Below are 17,614 nucleotides of genomic sequence, written 5' to 3'. Positions count from 1 at the left end.
ATAGTCTGTGAGCTGTATTGTCTGATTGTGCTGAGAGCTGGATAGTTTTTTTAGATAATTCTTTGTGTAATCAGACATAATTTCCACTTGTGTGATATACATAGATTAGGGTTTTAGGCTGAGGCTTTCCCCTGTTTATTCTTCTGTGTTCATGTGATTTCTTTCTCTTCATCTGTTATATGTTTTCTATTGATCTTGCTCATATTCGATTAAGCTTCCGCTAAATTGGTTGTAGAAGTAAATCTTGTATTTTGCTTTAGTATATTGCATAATCTGTTGATCTACAGTTGGAATTTCTACATGGTATCAGAGCAAAGGTGATTAAGGAGAGAATAGTATACAAGAAGGGAGAAGTTCGAAGTTTGTGGTTCCTGAATATAGAAATCTACTTCTTATCACATCTCAATTTCACCAATGGAGTTCAACAGTTTAAGGATCAAGTATGCCCTTGATGGCAGCTCGAATTATATAGCCTGGAAGGATTGCATGGAAGCAGTATTAGGGGATAATGGTCTAAAGGACTTCATGGATCAAGAAGTTCCCAAGCCCACAATGGCTAATGCTATAGAATTGGCGGAATGGAAGAAATGTGTGGCTAGAGCAAGGAGAATCCTTCTGGAGGGAGTTCGAGGCCACATAGTCTTGAGTCTCCATGGGAAGGAGACACTGTTTTTGATGTGGAAAACATTGAAAGATCTATATTAGAACAACAGCGATCAGAGGAAGTTGGAGTTGAAAGAAAAGCTTTGGAAAATAAAGTGTGAAAAGGGTGACACGATCTCTATGTATCTGAACAAGCTCACCTCCTGCAGGGATAAGCTTGGAAGTGTAGGAATCACGACTATCGATGATGACATGGTGATTCTTGCTCTCCTCGGTCTTCCTAAGAGCTGGCATATCTACCAACACCTCGTAAATGGAAGAGAGAAACTGCCAAATTAGGAACGACTTTGGTCGGATCTGATGCAGGAGGAGATAAGAAGAAGCACAAGAGATGATTCTTCATCTAAGGAGGATGAAGAAAATTGTGCCTTAGTGAGTAAGACGAAGAAAGGGAAGGAGAAGGATTCTCATGCCAAATTGAGTTCTTCCCATGGTGGGAAGAAATTTGACAAATCGAAAGTACGATGCTATTGTTGTCATGAAGTGGGCCATTTTGCTACAAATTGTCCACTGAGGAAATCCAAGAAGGGAGCCGTGGAAGGATGAGAAGGTGAGGCATTGGCCTCATAGTTTGAGTTGGATTTCACCCTCTTCACATGCATGGTTTCATCCATGGTGGGATGTGGTTGGTTTCTTGACAATGGAGCTTCTTTCCACATGACCGGCGACAAGAGTTTGTTCAGTACCTTGGAGGAGAAAGATCTCCAGATACTCATAGTGATGGGTAATGATGAAAAGTATAGTGTCTCAGCTGTAGGCACGGTTGTTTTTGAGAAGGAGCATGGAGCTCGCATTACCTTGACCGATGTCAAGTATGTACCAGGACTAAAGAGAAATTTGGTGTCGATCGCAATGCTAGAAGACAAAGGCTATGATGTAGTCTTCAATAAAGGAAAGGTTTTCCTTCGCCACATCACCACGAGATAGGTGAAGCAGATAGCTTCACGAGTCAAGAACCTATATGCCCTTGAGGTTCAAGATGCATGCAAAGCCTTGAGGAGCAAGGAAAATGTTGGATACTTGGTGGTTGAGAGGGAGAGTAAATTACCTCTCAACATGCAGTGCCAGAAGAAGTCTCAGACAATTGTGGAGGAGCCACAATTGGTGAAGCAGCTTTAGAAGGTTGTGGAGTAGCCACAACTGGAGAAGCCAAGAGGAGACTGAGTGGAGGCATCCACTCATGTAGAGACCTCCAGTAGGGGGTAATTTCGAGCCAAGTGGGCAGAGGGACCACATGCATCCATACCTCCAGGTTGGAGGTGGGGTGATGTGGAGTGACAGTCCCAAGAAGGCTAGAATAGGGGCATGATCATTGAGGTACCCAACCTCTTTGATTAGACCTTGCTATGGGAGCCCCAACGAGGAGTAGTAGGACTAGCTAAGTGGGTAGAGACAGATGCAGATGGAGCGACAGAGATAGCTACAGTGCAGGAGTCCCAAGACTATGTAGAGCTAGCAAGTTGCAGCAATGCGAGAGGCATGGGAGTGTTGCACCAGTGCAGGATGACATAGAGAGGTGTGCAATAATGCGAAATGCATGGAGTGTTGCAGAAGCTCAGAGGTCAGAGTGGGAGAAATTGTCAGTGGTAGAGGGAGCTTCAGCATCAGAGGGTGTTTCTAGCTCAATAGAGAGGTCAATTGGGATTTTTTTTGTTTCTAGAGTTGCTGGAGTAACAATACTTGGATGAATTGTTGCATGCAGAACATTTCAAAGGTTCAAGATCGGGTTCGAGTTGAATGCCTTTATTGTTGAGAGAGAGTGTTGAAAATGGCAGCAACAAATGCTAAAAATAGAATTGCTATAAAAAGCAATTTGGGTACCAGTGTTGGACATAGAAACAAGGAATGAAAAATGGAAGTGATAAAAATAAAATTGCTATAAATAGCATTTCGAGATGGATCCCAATCTTATTTAGTTCTTGAACTAAAATTGAGAAGTAAAATTCGAATCTGATCTTAACAGCTGTTTGATTAATAATTATTAATTCATCTCGAGTTAATTAGTTGGAGAAAATCAAACATGAAGTCTATGTGAAGACATGCAACAGTTTATCCATTGATTGAGTAATTTATCCCTTAGTTAAATAGATAAGGATGAGTTGTAATTAGTTGGCTCAGTTAACTAAGTCAAGTCCAGTTATATTAGTTCTAATAGTTTGTATAATTAATTGTGAGTTCTGTTAGTTAATGCTTGCATGCATGTAACTGTTGCACTTCAGATAACTGAATATTCTCTCATAAATAACTCATGCATGTCAGTTCAAATAGAGACCCAGTTGAGATAAGATGGAGGGTAGTGTACTATCGGTTGCAGGAATATTCCATTGTGAATATCTCTTGCATGCAGAAGGAATTCTTTCCTTGAGGATTGTGCAGTTACTTCTTCCTGTTTAGTGACTGTGATGAGGCCAATTCTCACATGTGGCTTCACTGGACCCCAAGAAAAACCACGCAAGGAAATAGGAGGCTTGGAGGGCTAAGGAAAGGCATATATGTTGCTTGGACAATCTGTGAGCTGTATTGTCTGATTGCGCTGAGAGCTGGATGGTTTTCTGAGCTAAGGCTTTGTGTAATTAGACATATTTTCCACTTGTATGATATACAGAGATTGGGGTTTTAGGCTGAGGCTTTCCTCAGGTTATTCTTTTGTGTTCATGTGATTGCTTTCTCTTCATCTATTATATGTGTTTTATTGATCTTGCTCATATTTGATTAAGCTTCCACTAAATTGGTTGTAAAAGTAGATCTTGTATTTTGCTTTAGTATATTGCATAATATGTTGATCTACAGTGGGAATTTCTACATAGATGACATGCTTGTTGCAGGTTCTAACATGCAGGAAATAAATGTGCTCAAAAGAAATTTGGCAAACTTATTTGCTATGAAGGATTTGGGTGTTGCAAAACAAATACTTGGTATGAGAATAACTAGAGATAGGAAGAATCGTAAATTAACATTGTCTGAGAGTGAGTACATACAAAAGGTGTTGAAAAGGTTTAATATGCAGAATACAAAACCAGTTAGTATACCTTTAGCTAACCATTTCAAACTAAGGAAATGTGCCCCAAGACTTAGGCAGAAATGGATTATATGTCTAAAGTTCCATATGCATCAGCAGTTGGAAGCTTAATGTATGAAATGGTTTGCAGAAGGCCTGATATTTCACATGCAGTGGGATTTGTAAGTAGGTACATGAACAATCCAGGAAAAGAACATTGGATGGCAGTGAAGTGGATTCTCAGGTATTTGAGAGGTACCAAAAATAAAGCATTATGCTTTGATGGTTCAAGCATTGCTCTACAGGGATATGTTGATGCAGATATGGTGGGTGATAGAGATAACAGGAGGAGCACAACATGGTATGTGTTTACTATAGGTGGAACAACTATTAGTTGGGTTTCAAAACTGCAAAAAACAATGTAAACTTTGAAACGGGAACTGATACTGTTACCCGTTTTGTAGAGATAGCAAAAAAGTGACCCGATTTTGAAAATGGGTGATGTAGAGCACACATTTTTTTTTAGAGCATAGTTTTTTGCACTTTCATTTTTTTTATGTACATTGCGTTTTAGAATGGTAGTGATTTTCATGCTAATTTTAAAAAATGGTTGTTCTGCATCAGACCCTTTTTTTAAAACACTTATTTTTTTACTTTAAATTTTCTAATGTATGAAGTGTAAATAATTATTTCGTAACCCTTTTTTTAAAAGACCTATTTTTTGACTTTAAATTTTCTAATGTATGAAATGTAAATAATTATTTCGTAAATTTAATAATTTTGGAAGTGATCTTCTTCTTCATATTTTCTAGTTTTTATTTTTTTTATTTTTATTTTTGTAGTGGGGCTTTTATTGATTTGCATATTTAAAGAAGAAGGTCGATATTTTACATTTTCGATATTCTACATATTTATACATCATTAATTTAATTTTCAATCCACATGAAATAATTGTCTCTAAAAAACAAATATAAAAACATATATAAAAAAGACAAAAACAAAAAATAAAAAATGTTAAAAAAAATTTATATCATAAACCATAAAAGAATTTGGAAAAAAAAAACAAAATTATATATATATATATATATATATATATATAAGTAAATATTGAGAAATAAAAAAATATATATATTAACAAAAACTAGGAAAAAAAAAATAGAAACAAACTAGTTTAAAGAAAAAAATAGAAAAATAATGAAAAAAATTTAAAAAACTAGTGAAATTAATATTAAAAAAAAACAAAAAAATGTAAAAAAAATAAAATCTCACAAACCATAAAAAAGAAACAAAATTAATATATATATATATATATATATATATATATATATATAATTAGAAATAGAGAAATTAAAAAAAACATTAGAAAAAACTAGGAAAAAAATAAAAAATTAAAAACAAAAACAAACTAGTTTAAAAAAAAATAGAAAATTAATGAAAAAAATAAAAAAACTAGTAAAATTAATATTAAAAAAACAAAAATAAATTTAAATTATAAAAAAATAAACCCAAAAAAATGGCTATTTTTTATTAAAAAAAACAAAAATACAATTATCTTTTATTAAATATACCTATTTTATTTAAAAATAAATAAATCGTTTTTTTAAAACAATCTTGTCTTTTATTAAAAAAAAAAAAATTAAATAGTTTTTATTATTATTATTTTTTAATTTAAAAATTCAAATTATTAAAACTACATTTTATATTTTCAAAAAAAATTAAACCTACATTTTATGTTTACAAAAAAAAAAAAAAATTTACATTTTTTTTTAACCGTCTTTTTTTAATTAAAAAAAAAATTATAATGTTTTTTTAAACAATATATTATTTATTTCAAAATATAAATCATAAAAAAAAAAAAAAAAAAAAAAAAAAAAAAAAATTTAAAACAAATTTTAATTTTTTAATTTAAAATTTAAAAAATTAATAATTTTTTTTAAAATTAATGTATAAAAAAATTAATTATAATTATGTGTGTTATAAAAAAATTAAAAAATATTATTAAACTTTTTTTATTTTTTATTTATTAAAAGAATTTTTTTAAAACATATTACAAATTTTTAATGCATATTATTGTTTTATTTCAAAAATAAAAAAAAAAAATAACGCCCCCGGCCGCGCCACCAACGGGCGGTGGGAGGGCGGTGGGTCGATTCCCGGAATCGACCCACGGCCCTCCCGCCGCCCGCTGGTGGCACGGCCAGGGGCCCAAGGGCCTGCGTGCAGCCCCTTGGGCCACCGGTCGCGCCACCAGCGGGCGGCGGGAGGGCCGTGGTCGATTCCCGGAATCGACCACGGCCCTCCAGCCGCCCGCTGGTGGCGCGGCCGGGGACCCAAGTGTAAGACCTCCGGGTAATTGTGACGGGCACCGGGCATGGGCGCACGACGGGCGCGCGACAAAACAAGTTTGCGACGAGCTGCGGTGAAGATACAACGAAACATGCAACGTTATGGAGCACGCGAAAACGACTAAGTTTTGAATCTCTTCACACTTGGGCGCGCATGTTATAAAGGCGTGCGGAAGGTTTACACGCAATGATGGATGGGCGGTGAACAAATACCAAGCCGACAGGTAATAAAACGAAGGTTTGGGCGTTCATCTTAATATTTGGAGAGTCGGCCCAAGGTAGTACGCACTTATGTTATGCGTATAAATAAAAGTGGACTGCGGTACATTTGCATCAACTCATCTTCATTCATCTCATACACACAGAGGTCAAAAGCTTGCGCAGTTTTGGAGGAGGATACGCATACCTCATGCGTAGGCCAGCCTAAGTGCGAGGTGGAAGTACCTTGAGGTTTGAGGTGCGAAGGTTCAAGTTGCAAGTGCAATTTTATGCAGGATTTGGTAGGAAGGACGAGTGACCCGGGTGAGCACTCCTTCTTATGCAAAGGTGCATAAAATGATGTAAAAGGTTGTTCTATGCCTTGTTGTAAAATTATTCTAAGTATTGGCTTGGAGTTTGCCAAGCATTACTTGTGTTGTAATATTGAAGAAGCTATTATAATATATTGTTGGGCAGACTTTCTGGGAGTTGCCCCTCCCTTTGTACTTGCTTATTGTTGATGTTCTCGGTTTATTGTTCATGGTTAATAATTGAGAATGGTCTTCACTAAAGTATAAAGGATAATGCTTTATTCAGTTGCAAAAACATACGCTAAGTATGTTCATGTTGAAGTAGGCGTAGTCCACGGGTGTTAGTATTGTTAAAAAGAAAGCGCTCGGTCGTGCCGCACCTCGGTACAAGCGGTTGGAAGATCACCGCAGGTGTGGGGGCGTGACAGTTGGTATCAGAGCTTGGTCAGAGCTGGTAAGCAAAGGTTGCTCGTGGCAGTGATAAGGGTACTTGCAGGTGAAGGAAACCATTTCACACGAAGTGGAACGAGGGTTGGTTCAGGTTGCAGGATACTCGGTGGAGTTGTTGAATGGTCGAGACTAGATCACAAAGGAAGAAGAAGATGGTCGAGATGGCAGCTGGGTCTCAAGCCGGGTCTAGTCATGATGACAAGGATACTACTATTGGGTTCATTGAAAAGGTGGTGGAAAAGATAGAGAGTATGGAGATTTCTTTCAAAGAAGAACTCGATGAACTCCGAACACAGAACGATGAGCTCAAGACACAGTATGAGTACATTGATCTTAGGTGTGCACAACTTGAACAAAGAGTCAAAGAGGTTGAGGAATCAAGAAATCAAGGTCTTGCAGAGATCGTGAACTTGAAGAAGACTCTTGAAGATACAAAGAATGAGCTTACGATTGTGAAGAGGGCCATGGGGCATAATTCATTTGGAGGAATGCCTCATATGAAGGTCAAGGAACCAGAATCTTATGATGGAACAAGGAAGGCAAAAATTCTTGGCAACTTCTTGTGGGACGTGGAGCAGTACATTGAGCGGTTGAACCTGGTTGATGGTGAGACACAAGTCAAGGTAGCTACTCAGTTCTTGACAAAGGATGCTAAGATGTGGTGGCGAAGGAGGGTGGACCAGATTGCCAATGGCAGTGCTGATGACATCACCTCATGGAAAGACTTGAAGAAGGCTTTGCAGACCCACTTCAGTCCTCAGGATGACACATGGGAAGCAAGGACCAAACTCAAGTACATCAAGCAAACAGGAAGCCTACAAGCATATCAGCAAGAGTATTCAAGTGCAGCTTTGGAACTTCATGACATGGCAGAAAAAGACAAGGTGTTCAACTTCATTATGGGATTGAAACCTTGGGCACGCAACGAGGTGAGGAGACAGAAGATTAGAACACTTGAAGAAGCTTTTGCTGCAGTTGATAGGTTGGTGGATCACTTTGAGGAAACTTCTGATGACAAGAAGAAGAAGACCGAAAAGCCAAAAGAGAAGAAGGATGATGGTGCTTCAAAATCGGAGGATGGCCCGAAAATGAAGAACCCTTTGAAGTGTTGGTTATGTGCAGGACCACACACGGTGAAGAATTGTCCCTCTAAACTAAAGGTGGCTACGGTTGCACAATCTGATGATGAGGGTAATGATGCTTCTGTGGGGATGATGCAGATACTTGGTGCTTCTGCTACTACAGAAGTAGTCTCTAAGAGAGACCCGGAAAGAAACAAGTTAGAGTATGTTCGAATGAAGATTGGAGATACTAATGTACTCACTATGGTGGATAGTGGGGCTTCTCACAACTTCATGGGAGAAGATACTGCAAGAAGAATTGGGCTGAAGTTTGTACCGGCAAAGGCACAAATGAAGACAGTGAATTCTCCTCCTATGGACATTCTTGGTATAGCTGAGAAAGTGGACACTACACTTGGTGAATGGACCGGAAAGGTGGACTTCACTATAGTGCGGATTGATGACTACGAAGCTGTATTGGGGATGGAGTTTATGAAACAATTCGATGCTATGATTGTACCACATTTGAAGAAGCTCTACATTTATGATGGAAGGGAAGATGTGCCCATCGGTGTGCCTACCATTGGTGCAACAAGACCTTATTGTAAAGTGGGAGCAATGCAAATGGAGGATAAGGAAAAAGTGAACAAGCGGTTGTCCACTGTTGAGGCAAAGCTTGTGGAGCAGTCAGTGGTCATCAAGACACTTTCAGATAGCATCTTGGACTTAACGAGAAGGCTAGAGCTGGTGGAAGATGATGATGATGATGATGAGGTATATGTGAGGCCGGATGTCCAGAAGGAAGACCGGGTTGCTTATCTACAAAGGATGGAGATTGAGGATCCTGATAGATGGATCGAGTTGATTAGTGAGGGAGAGCCTTCAGGCTCTACCCCCTCTACATCTTCTTAGATGAGTAAGAAGATGGGCTCATTGTTAGCTGCTCATGGCAGTGAGTCCTCAAGCATATTGAGCAGGTATGATTGATGATGGCATGTTGCAGACGAGATGGATGGAGTTTCCATGGACCTGAGCATGGATTATGGAGATACATACTTTGGTATGGTGAGCTTGGTGGCAGTGGTCACTAGGCCGAGACATGGTGGAGACAGTGGTTCTGCATATGTTGCAGTGATGTTTGCCTTATGTGGAGGAGTCAACATCGTGGATGATGGTATGTTGTCGAGGACGACAACGATTTCAGGTGGAGGAGAATGTAAGACCTCCAGGTAATTGTGACGGGCACCAGGCATGGGCGTGCGACAAAATAAGTTTGCGACGAGCTGCGGTGAAGATACAACGAAACATGCAACGTTATGGAGCACGCGAAAACGACTAAGTGTTGAACCTCTTCACACTTGGGCGCGCATGTTATAAAGGCGTGCGGAAGGTTTACACGCAATGATGGATGGGCGGTGAACATATACCAAGCCGACGGGTAATAAAACGAAGGTTTGGGCGTTCATCTTAATATTTGGAGAGTCGGCCCAAGGTAGTACGCACTTATGTTATGCGTATAAATAAAAGTGGACTGCGGTACATTTGCATCAACTCATCTTCGTTCATCTCATACGCACAGAGGTAAAAGGCTTGCACAGTTTTGGAGGAGGATACGCATACCTCATGCGTAGGCCAGCCTAAGTGCGAGGTGGAAGTACCTTGAGGTTTGAGGTGCGAAGGTTCAAGTTGCAAGTGCAATTTTATGCAGGATTTGGTAGGAAGGACGAGTGACCCGGGTGAGCACTCCTTCTTATGCAAAGGTGCATAAAATGATGTAAAAGGTTGTTCTATGCCTTGTTGTAAAATTATTCTAAGTATTGGCTTGGAGTTTGCCAAGCATTACTTGTAATATTGAAGAAGCTATTATAATATATTGCTGGGCAGACTTTCTGGGCGTTGCCCCTCCCTTTGTACTTGCTTATTGTTGATGTTCTCGGTTTATTGTTCATGGTTAATAATTGGGAATGGTCTTCACTAAAGTATAAAGGATAATGCTTTATTCAGTTGCAAAAACATAAGCTAAGTATGTTCATGTTGAAGTAGGCGTAGTCCACGGGTGTTAGTATTGTTAAAAAGAAAGCGCTCGGTGGTGGCGCACCTCGCTACAAGCGGTTGGAAGATCACCGCAGGTGTGGGGGCGTGACACCAAGGGTCTACACGCAGCCCCTTGGGCCACCGACCGCGCCACCAGCGGGCGGCGGGAGGGCGTGGTCGATTCCAATAGGCTTTACAACCTTCTGGGTGACAGGTTCGTGTACCTCTTCTTCACTATTACACCAACTTTTTTACATTATTGTTACTCAGTTGGTTGAATTGAATTGAGGAATGTATGGGCGCAGGTGGGATTTGATTGCGGGGCGCTTTCCATGGAGAAGAAAAGAGGAAATTGAAAATTACTGTAAAACGAGATACACAGCCACTACCTCTTCTTCACGCTCTTAGACTCTTCATATCTATATGTAGCAGAAAGATTTTGGAGGCTTATTGTATTAAGTGATGTATGTGTTAGTTATTGAATATGTAATTCACTCATCTCTCATCTCTTGTCACACTCGCCAGTACTACAGAACACCGTCTGATTTTTGTTTTTTTCCCATCCGATCTTCGCCATGTTGCTCTGTTACTTCTTCTGCACTTCGACAGTTTTGTTTTATCCATAAAGTTTGTATTATCAACAATGCTAACATATTCTGTCATCTCGTGTGGATGTGTTTCTTCTTCTGAATTTTAATTATTAATAATATAGTATGAGGGCGCAGATGAACTTCGTTCCATTTTTAACTGCTCTACTGGATAATCTAACCTAAACCTAAAAGTTAAAAGTTCTATTTAAAATTTATTTATAACTTGCGAACATGTAGTTTTTAAATTAGAGTAATATTGTCGTTTGTGCAAATTAAAACTTATTAAATTTTATTTTGTTGCTCACACTGTTGTAAATCATATAAAATTGAATATATATATACATATTAAAATTTTAAAAAGTTATGATGCATTTATAACTTAATTAACTGTGCTATGAGAATTAAAATTAAAATTTATAATATGTGTTTTTTGAATTAGAACAATAACATTGGTGAGACTCATTACAAATAGATTCTAAACACCAAAATTTTTAAAGTAATATTGTTTGTTTCTAGAAATTAAAAATTATTTTATAATTATTTTATGAAAAACTTGACACTGTTTAAAATTATATAAAGTTAAAAATAAATTGCTTTACCTCATTTGCCTTCATCATCCCACACATATATATATATTTTTTATAATTTTATATATATAACGTTTTATATATATATATATATATAATTTCCGAATACTTTATCATATTAATTTCTTTATAAATTTCATATATAAATATATATTATAGAAAATTTTATATTAATCTTTTTATAAATTTCATTGCACTTGTTAATTTTGATTAATATATTATATTTAAGTGGATAGGCTTCCTTTTATTGGAATTGGCTACTATATTAATGGATCAAATCTACATCACCCACTTCCTTGCATATTTAAATCATATTTTAATTAAAATTTTAAAAATAATGAAAATTTACTATATGAATTAAATATCAAGATTAACCACAAATGGAAAGACACATGCTCTAACAATTCTATTAGTGGGAAGGTAAATGAATCGTTTTATTCTTGCTCTTAACTAAAAGTTGAACATTTTGCGCCTGGCATGTAGTGCTTACCGTCTATATTATATTAAAAAGTGTTTGCTTATCAGTCACATTATGAAACATATATTATATTAAATTAAAAATGAAGTGCATTGAAACATAGATGCGTTACATTTCAAATTGTGAGATATAATGTTGTTTACTGGTATCATGATTAACAGGTTGGTTGTTTTGGTTACTAATATGGTAACTAGATTATGAAACGCTAATTAATTCTTCACTCTGGGTATAAAAGAACATTTCATCCTTATCTCTTTATTTAAGTACTGAATTCCTCTTTCACATTTCAAATTTGGTTCAATTCCTCCAAATTGGGCTCTATTGTCGTATTTTCCATTTAATTTCAAATTTGGTTCAATTCCTCCAAATTGGGCTCTATTGTCGTATTTTCCATTTAATTTCATGAATTATTTGTTTGGACAACGATCAATTTTCTTTTTTACATAATGATTTTATTGTTGTTATCAAGTCTGTAAAAACTCACCAGAGAAGCTAGAAAGAATTTATTGAACAATGGTCCGAATTTGTAATAAAAAATTATGATCTCCCACTATTTGAAAGTAGTTAGCATGGTTTGTCAATGCTTTTCAGGAGTACTCGAGTTAAATCTCGCATGAAACTAATTATGCCCCTTGGGCCCCTGGCCGCGCCACCCACGGCTCTCCGCCGCCCGCTGGTGGCGCGACCGGGGCTGTTATTTTTTTTTTATTATTTTTGAAATAAAACAATAATATGCATTAAAAATTTGTAATATGTTTTAAAAAAATTCTTTTAATAAATAAAAAATAAAAAAAGTTTAATAATATTTTTTAATTTTTTTATAACACATATAATTATAATTAATTTTTTTGATATATTAATTTAAAAAAAAAATTATTAATTTTTTAAATTTTAAATTAAAAAATTAAAATTTGTTTTAAAAAAAATAATTTTTTTTTATGATTTATATTTTGAAATAAATAACATATTGTTTAAAAACAAAAGTTATAAAAAAAATTAAAATTTAATTTTGATTAAAATATTTTAATAGATTTTTTTATTAATTTTTTTTAATAAATTAAAATTAATAATTTTTATTACTACTAATTAATGAATATTTTCTTTCAAACTAAAAAAAAAATTACATTTAAAAAAAAATTATCTTTAATTTTTTTTGTTTGTTTTTAAATAAATAATGAAAAATTAATAAATATTTTTTTTTTTTTTTTTCCCCTGGGAAAATCAGTAACTTTCATTAATATTTTGAAAATTACATAAGCAGATGCCGCGGCATTACTGTCAAAGTTCATACAAAATTCACCTTTTCAGGTAGTTCTCAGAGTCATAACAAAAAGTTCTAGTTACATCCATGATCTGTGCTTTACAGCCTATTTACTAATACAAAAAGTTCTTGTTCATAAATATATCAGCAGTTCATATTGTTCTCTGTTCACTATTTAGCTGTTGGGACTGTTGTCCCGCTGCATCCTCTGATCTATATATGGCCGGTGGTAAAACTGATGTTCCTCCGACCCATTCTGCTCCACTATTTGTCCATTGCCTCGTGGAAGTGACGAGGCCTCTTTGGATAGTTTGTCAGCCTCGCTATTGTGTTCTCTGTAAATATGCACACATGTAAAGTGTTCGAATGCTGCTTTGAGAGTAAGAGTATTTTGAAATAGATTGCTGAGCATGTGTACATGGCAATTTGTCACATTATTAATCCAATTTACAACCACCATTGAGTCCCCGAATATGTTGAGCTGTGTAATATGATGAGATAAAGCAAAATGAAGTAGATTATATAATGCAGAGAGCTCAGCAAAATTGTTCGTTCCAATACCAAAACCCAATTTTGCAAGATATCTATGATTTTCGTTAAAGTGCAATACAAATCCACCGCCACACCCTGTTTGATTCGATGCACCATCGAAAAAAGCCCAAGGGATTGTTCTGTCAATCTCAGGCATAGGCTGTATAACACGGGTTCTGGTTGGGGACGGTTCAGGAAGTTCCTGGTATGCTGCTATGACTGCTATTTCAATATGGCTTCCCGAGAAAGGTTTATCTTCAAAAATGGCTCTGTTTCGAGCAAGCCATGTATACCAAATGGCCACAGGGGGGAGGTTTAATAGTTTGGATTCCGGGTGGCTACGGGCCCATGAGCACCAAGCCTCCTGTAGGTCAGCGCCGCTCCAGTCTCCCGTAATTCCCAACTGTTGACAGATATTCCTCCAAATGCTTTGAAACGTCGGGCAAGACAAGAATATGTGGTCTGTGTATTCAGATGCATTTTTGCAGAATATGCACCATGAGGGTCCCTGGATGGCTCTGCGGGTTAACTGTTCACCGGTAGGAACTATATCATGAAGCGCACACCAGAAGAAAAGCTTAGATCGAGGAGTGGCCCTTAACTTCCAAATGGAGTGCCACCAAGGTTGAACCTGATCCGGAGATCTGTGAGCAATGAGGGCACAATAGCCTTGTTTTGGGACATATGAACCATGGTCGGCCGGGCACCAGATCAATTCATCAGGCCCTTGCTTAATACGAATATGGGATTCAGATAGGGCCATGATGTATTGATCCCATTCCTGATGCCATTGGTTAGGTAGATCCAAAGAGTGGGCAGTTTTCCACGCCTGAGAAAAAATATCAGTGTGAAGTGGATCAGCGATCTGTGCAAAATGTTGTATCCCCCGGCCTTGTAAATAATCAATAATCTCCTGGTTTAATATATGTCTGCCTCCACTATTGCTCCAAGGGTCCAGGCCAATCCTGCCTGTCATTCCATCATTGATGCGCCATGCCAAGTTGTCCCGAATGAGAGGGAGTGAGTCAATCAAGGCCTTCCATACAGATGAGCCCCCCTTTGAAGACCAGGATGGAAGACGTGCCCAATCCATCATATTTTGAGGCCAAATGTATTTGTGGTATGTAACATGAGTCCACAGATTTTGTCTAGTGAGCAAGATCCATCCCATCTTGGCAGCAAGTGCTTTAGCGAAGTCAGGGAGCTCCTTGAGGCCCCATCCACCCCACTTCTTAGGTAATGATATTTTCTTCCAGCTGATCCAAGCAAATGTACGTTTCTCCTGATTCCCATTCCAAAGATAACGGTTACAAAGCTGCTGTATCCTCCCCAGGATAGTCCTAGGAATCCATGCTAGTGCCATCCAGAAGACTGGGGTAGCTTCTAGCACTGATTTTATGAGCACCAGTCTGCCAGCTCTAGATAGATATCTGTGGCTCCAACCCAGTAGCCTCTTTTCAAGTTTGGCAATCAACCAGGCCCAATCAGCAATCCTTTGGCATGAGGGTTTCAGATTGAAACCGAGGTATTTAAGACCTCTATCTAAAGAGTGCACCAAGAAAGGAAAAGCCTGTAGTGCAATCCTGGTCTCTTGGACCGAGGTGCGAGCACATGTGATGGTGGATTTCGATTGGTTAGGCAACATACCTGTGGCCGCAGAAAATCTTTGCAAGATTTTCAAGAAGTTCCTGGAGTCTCTGATACTTCCATCAAGAAGAATAAGAACATCATCTACAAATAGTAGATGTGTAAGATAGCACAAATCTGATATCCCAAGCCCACCAATATCCCCATTCCTCTTTGCAGCTTCCATGAGACGACTGAGTCCTTCCATAACTAAGAGAAATAGTAGTGGTGATAGTGGGCATCCCTGTCGCAGACCTCTCTCTGAGTGAAAAAAAGAGGATGCCGAGCCATTGATGAGAACACTGAACGAGGGAGAAGTGATACAAGCCATAATCCATGTAATATAGGAGTGTGGAAACCCCAGATGGATCAGAATCATCTTAAGATAGAGCCAGCTGACCCGATCGAAGGCTTTGGAGAGGTCAATTTTGAGAAGGATGGCTTTCAGACTTTTGGACCAAATGGAATGAAGGGCCTCTTGGGCGAGTCCAATGGCCTCATGTATCTGACGAGAGTCTAGGAACGCGAATTGCTGGGGAGCTATAGCCCGGGAGAGGATAGGTCTGAGTCGATTTGCTATGGTCTTGGAGATGATTTTATACAAACAGTTGCAAAGCGATATGGGTCGATAATCATCAAAGGATTCAGGGGAATCAGATTTGGGGATAAGGGCGATGAATGTGGAGTTAATAGCATGATAAATAGATCCAGTTGTACGACTCTCCTCCACCACCCTCAGCAGATCCTGTCCCAGCACCTCATAGAAAGCAAGATAGAATTCAATGGTCCATCCATCTGGGCCGGGACTTTTGTCTTTCTTGAACCACTTCATAACCCCTTCAAGTTCATCAGCTGTTACAGGCCCAGTGAGATCTGCCACATCATCATCCTCCACAAATCTAGGGAAGTGGTTAGCTACATGGATGATGTCCAGGAGTCCGACTTCCCTTGGACTCTTGTATAAATTCCTGAAGTGGGTGGTGCCGAGGTGAGCAAGCTTTTGAAAGTTATCTGCAGACTCACCATTTGGGAAGGGAAGTTTCCATATAGTATTAGACACCTTCCTGCTCTTAGCATAGCTATGGAAAAACTTTGTGTTATCATCCCCCGCTTGAATCCATAGAGCTCTGCTTCTCAGCCGGATAGACTCCTCCCTCTCTTTGAGGATCCTGGCTTTTTGTCCTTCCAGGTTAATAAGTCTGCTCTTTTCAGCCCATGAGGTGAAACCCAAACCCCGATCGTCTGTAAGGTTACAGATATCGGCTTCTATTTGGGTAAGCTGAGAATTTTCCCTTTCGAGCTTATCCTTGGCCCACAGGATGGAAAGATGCTTTAGCTCTGCAAGATTTCTGCAGAAACTCCTAGCAAAAGATTCATTATCATTGATGGGGTGGGCTGTCCAGTAATCCTGCACCAGCTTGATATACGAGGGATCCTTCAGCCAGGTGTGATTGAATTTGAAAGGAGCTTTGGGCTTCTTAGTAGGCCCCTGAATCTCAAGATAAATGGGGTTGTGGTCCGATTGCCCCCCCGATCCAACCCATTGACGATACAGATGGACACGCTGGATGAGAGGCCCTTTAAGAAGGAATCTGTCAAGTCTACGAGCCAGAGCAGCTTCTCCTATTCTTCTATTCCTCCAGGTGGGGAGGGGACGCTGCATTGGGACATCTATATAGTTAGATTGCTCAAGCAGGTTGAACATAAAATCTGTGATGGGGTCAATATGGCCATCCGAACCCCATGATTCCCTGAAGCCTAGCGAGAAGTTTAGGTCACCTCCCAATATGATATGATCCTCGTTCAACATGGGGAGATGAAGAAGGTTCTGCCAGAAAGCTTCTCGCTGAGAGCACGGAGCATAGATATTGACAATTCTAAGGTCCAAGCCAAGGTCGGCCGAGAAGATGTCCAGTCCAATAAAACCAGCCCCCCCCCAACTGGCAGATACTTTAATGGATCGGGGGTTTATGCCAATGGCTATTCCCCCAGATCGACCAATGGCATCATTAGCAGAGATAATCCATCCAGGGATCAGAGACAACAGAATATGGGAACATTGATCAGCTGAACAGAGCGTTTCTTGAAGCATGATAATGTCACAGGGCTCAGATTCGATGAGCCTCTTCAAGGCTAGTTTCTTGGAGGAACTAGCCAGTCCTCTACAATTAAATGAGAGGCACTTCATGGGGGGACACCTCTCGGGGTGTGCCCTGCTCTAAGGACCCCATCAATGGTCGATTGTCTGCCAGAGACTACCTCGGCCCCAGCAATCTTAATGGCTTTAGAAAGTTGAGATTTCCTCCCCCTGGTGCACGACCCCCCCCCTACTGAATCAACAATGCCCAACCCGGATAACTTAACGGGGGGATCCTTAGCAGGTTGCCGAGGACGAAGGAAGTATGGGTGCGGAGGGGAAGATGGAAACGGGGTAGGGCAATCCGAGAGGGGATGAGTGGTGGTGATAGGATCCACAGAGGT

General features: G+C 38.8%; 1 protein-coding gene across 1 annotated transcript; it reads right to left on the bottom strand.

Annotated features, from left to right (window-relative positions):
- Positions 1 to 13,151: 13,151 nt before the first annotated feature.
- LOC149256742 (uncharacterized) lies at positions 13,152 to 17,225 on the bottom strand. The gene is made up of 3 exons (XM_089455442.1): positions 15,941 to 17,225; positions 15,155 to 15,238; positions 13,152 to 15,049 (listed from the first exon to the last, which is right to left on the bottom strand). Exons 1-3 carry the CDS (start codon positions 17,223 to 17,225, stop codon positions 13,152 to 13,154), a joined length of 3,267 nt encoding a protein of 1,088 aa, XP_089311568.1.
- Positions 17,226 to 17,614: the final 389 nt, after the last annotated feature.

This window comes from Pinus tabuliformis, chromosome 7 (assembly GCF_031772625.1).
Source record: "Pinus tabuliformis cultivar Carrire ecotype Pingquan chromosome 7, CPIR1, whole genome shotgun sequence".
NCBI classification, from domain to species: Eukaryota; Viridiplantae; Streptophyta; class Pinopsida; order Pinales; family Pinaceae; genus Pinus; species Pinus tabuliformis.
The sequence above is the reverse complement of the archived record's forward strand: the minus strand, read 5'-3'. Positions and strand labels throughout refer to the sequence as shown.

What these genes read in the sequence shown, in the direction of transcription:
- LOC149256742 (XM_089455442.1), bottom strand. Translation starts at nt 17,225, where the DNA reads ATGCTTCAAGAAACGCTCTGTTCAGCTGATCAATGTTCCCATATTCTG. An exon ending in GTGGTTCAAGAAAGACAAAA is followed by an intron (nt 15,239 to 15,940) that starts GTCCCGGCCCAG and finishes TACTATTTGTAG; the next exon opens with ATGATGTTCTTATTCTTCTT. An exon ending in AAGATTTTCTGCGGCCACAG is followed by an intron (nt 15,050 to 15,154) that starts GTATGTTGCCTA and finishes TGCACTCTTTAG; the next exon opens with ATAGAGGTCTTAAATACCTC.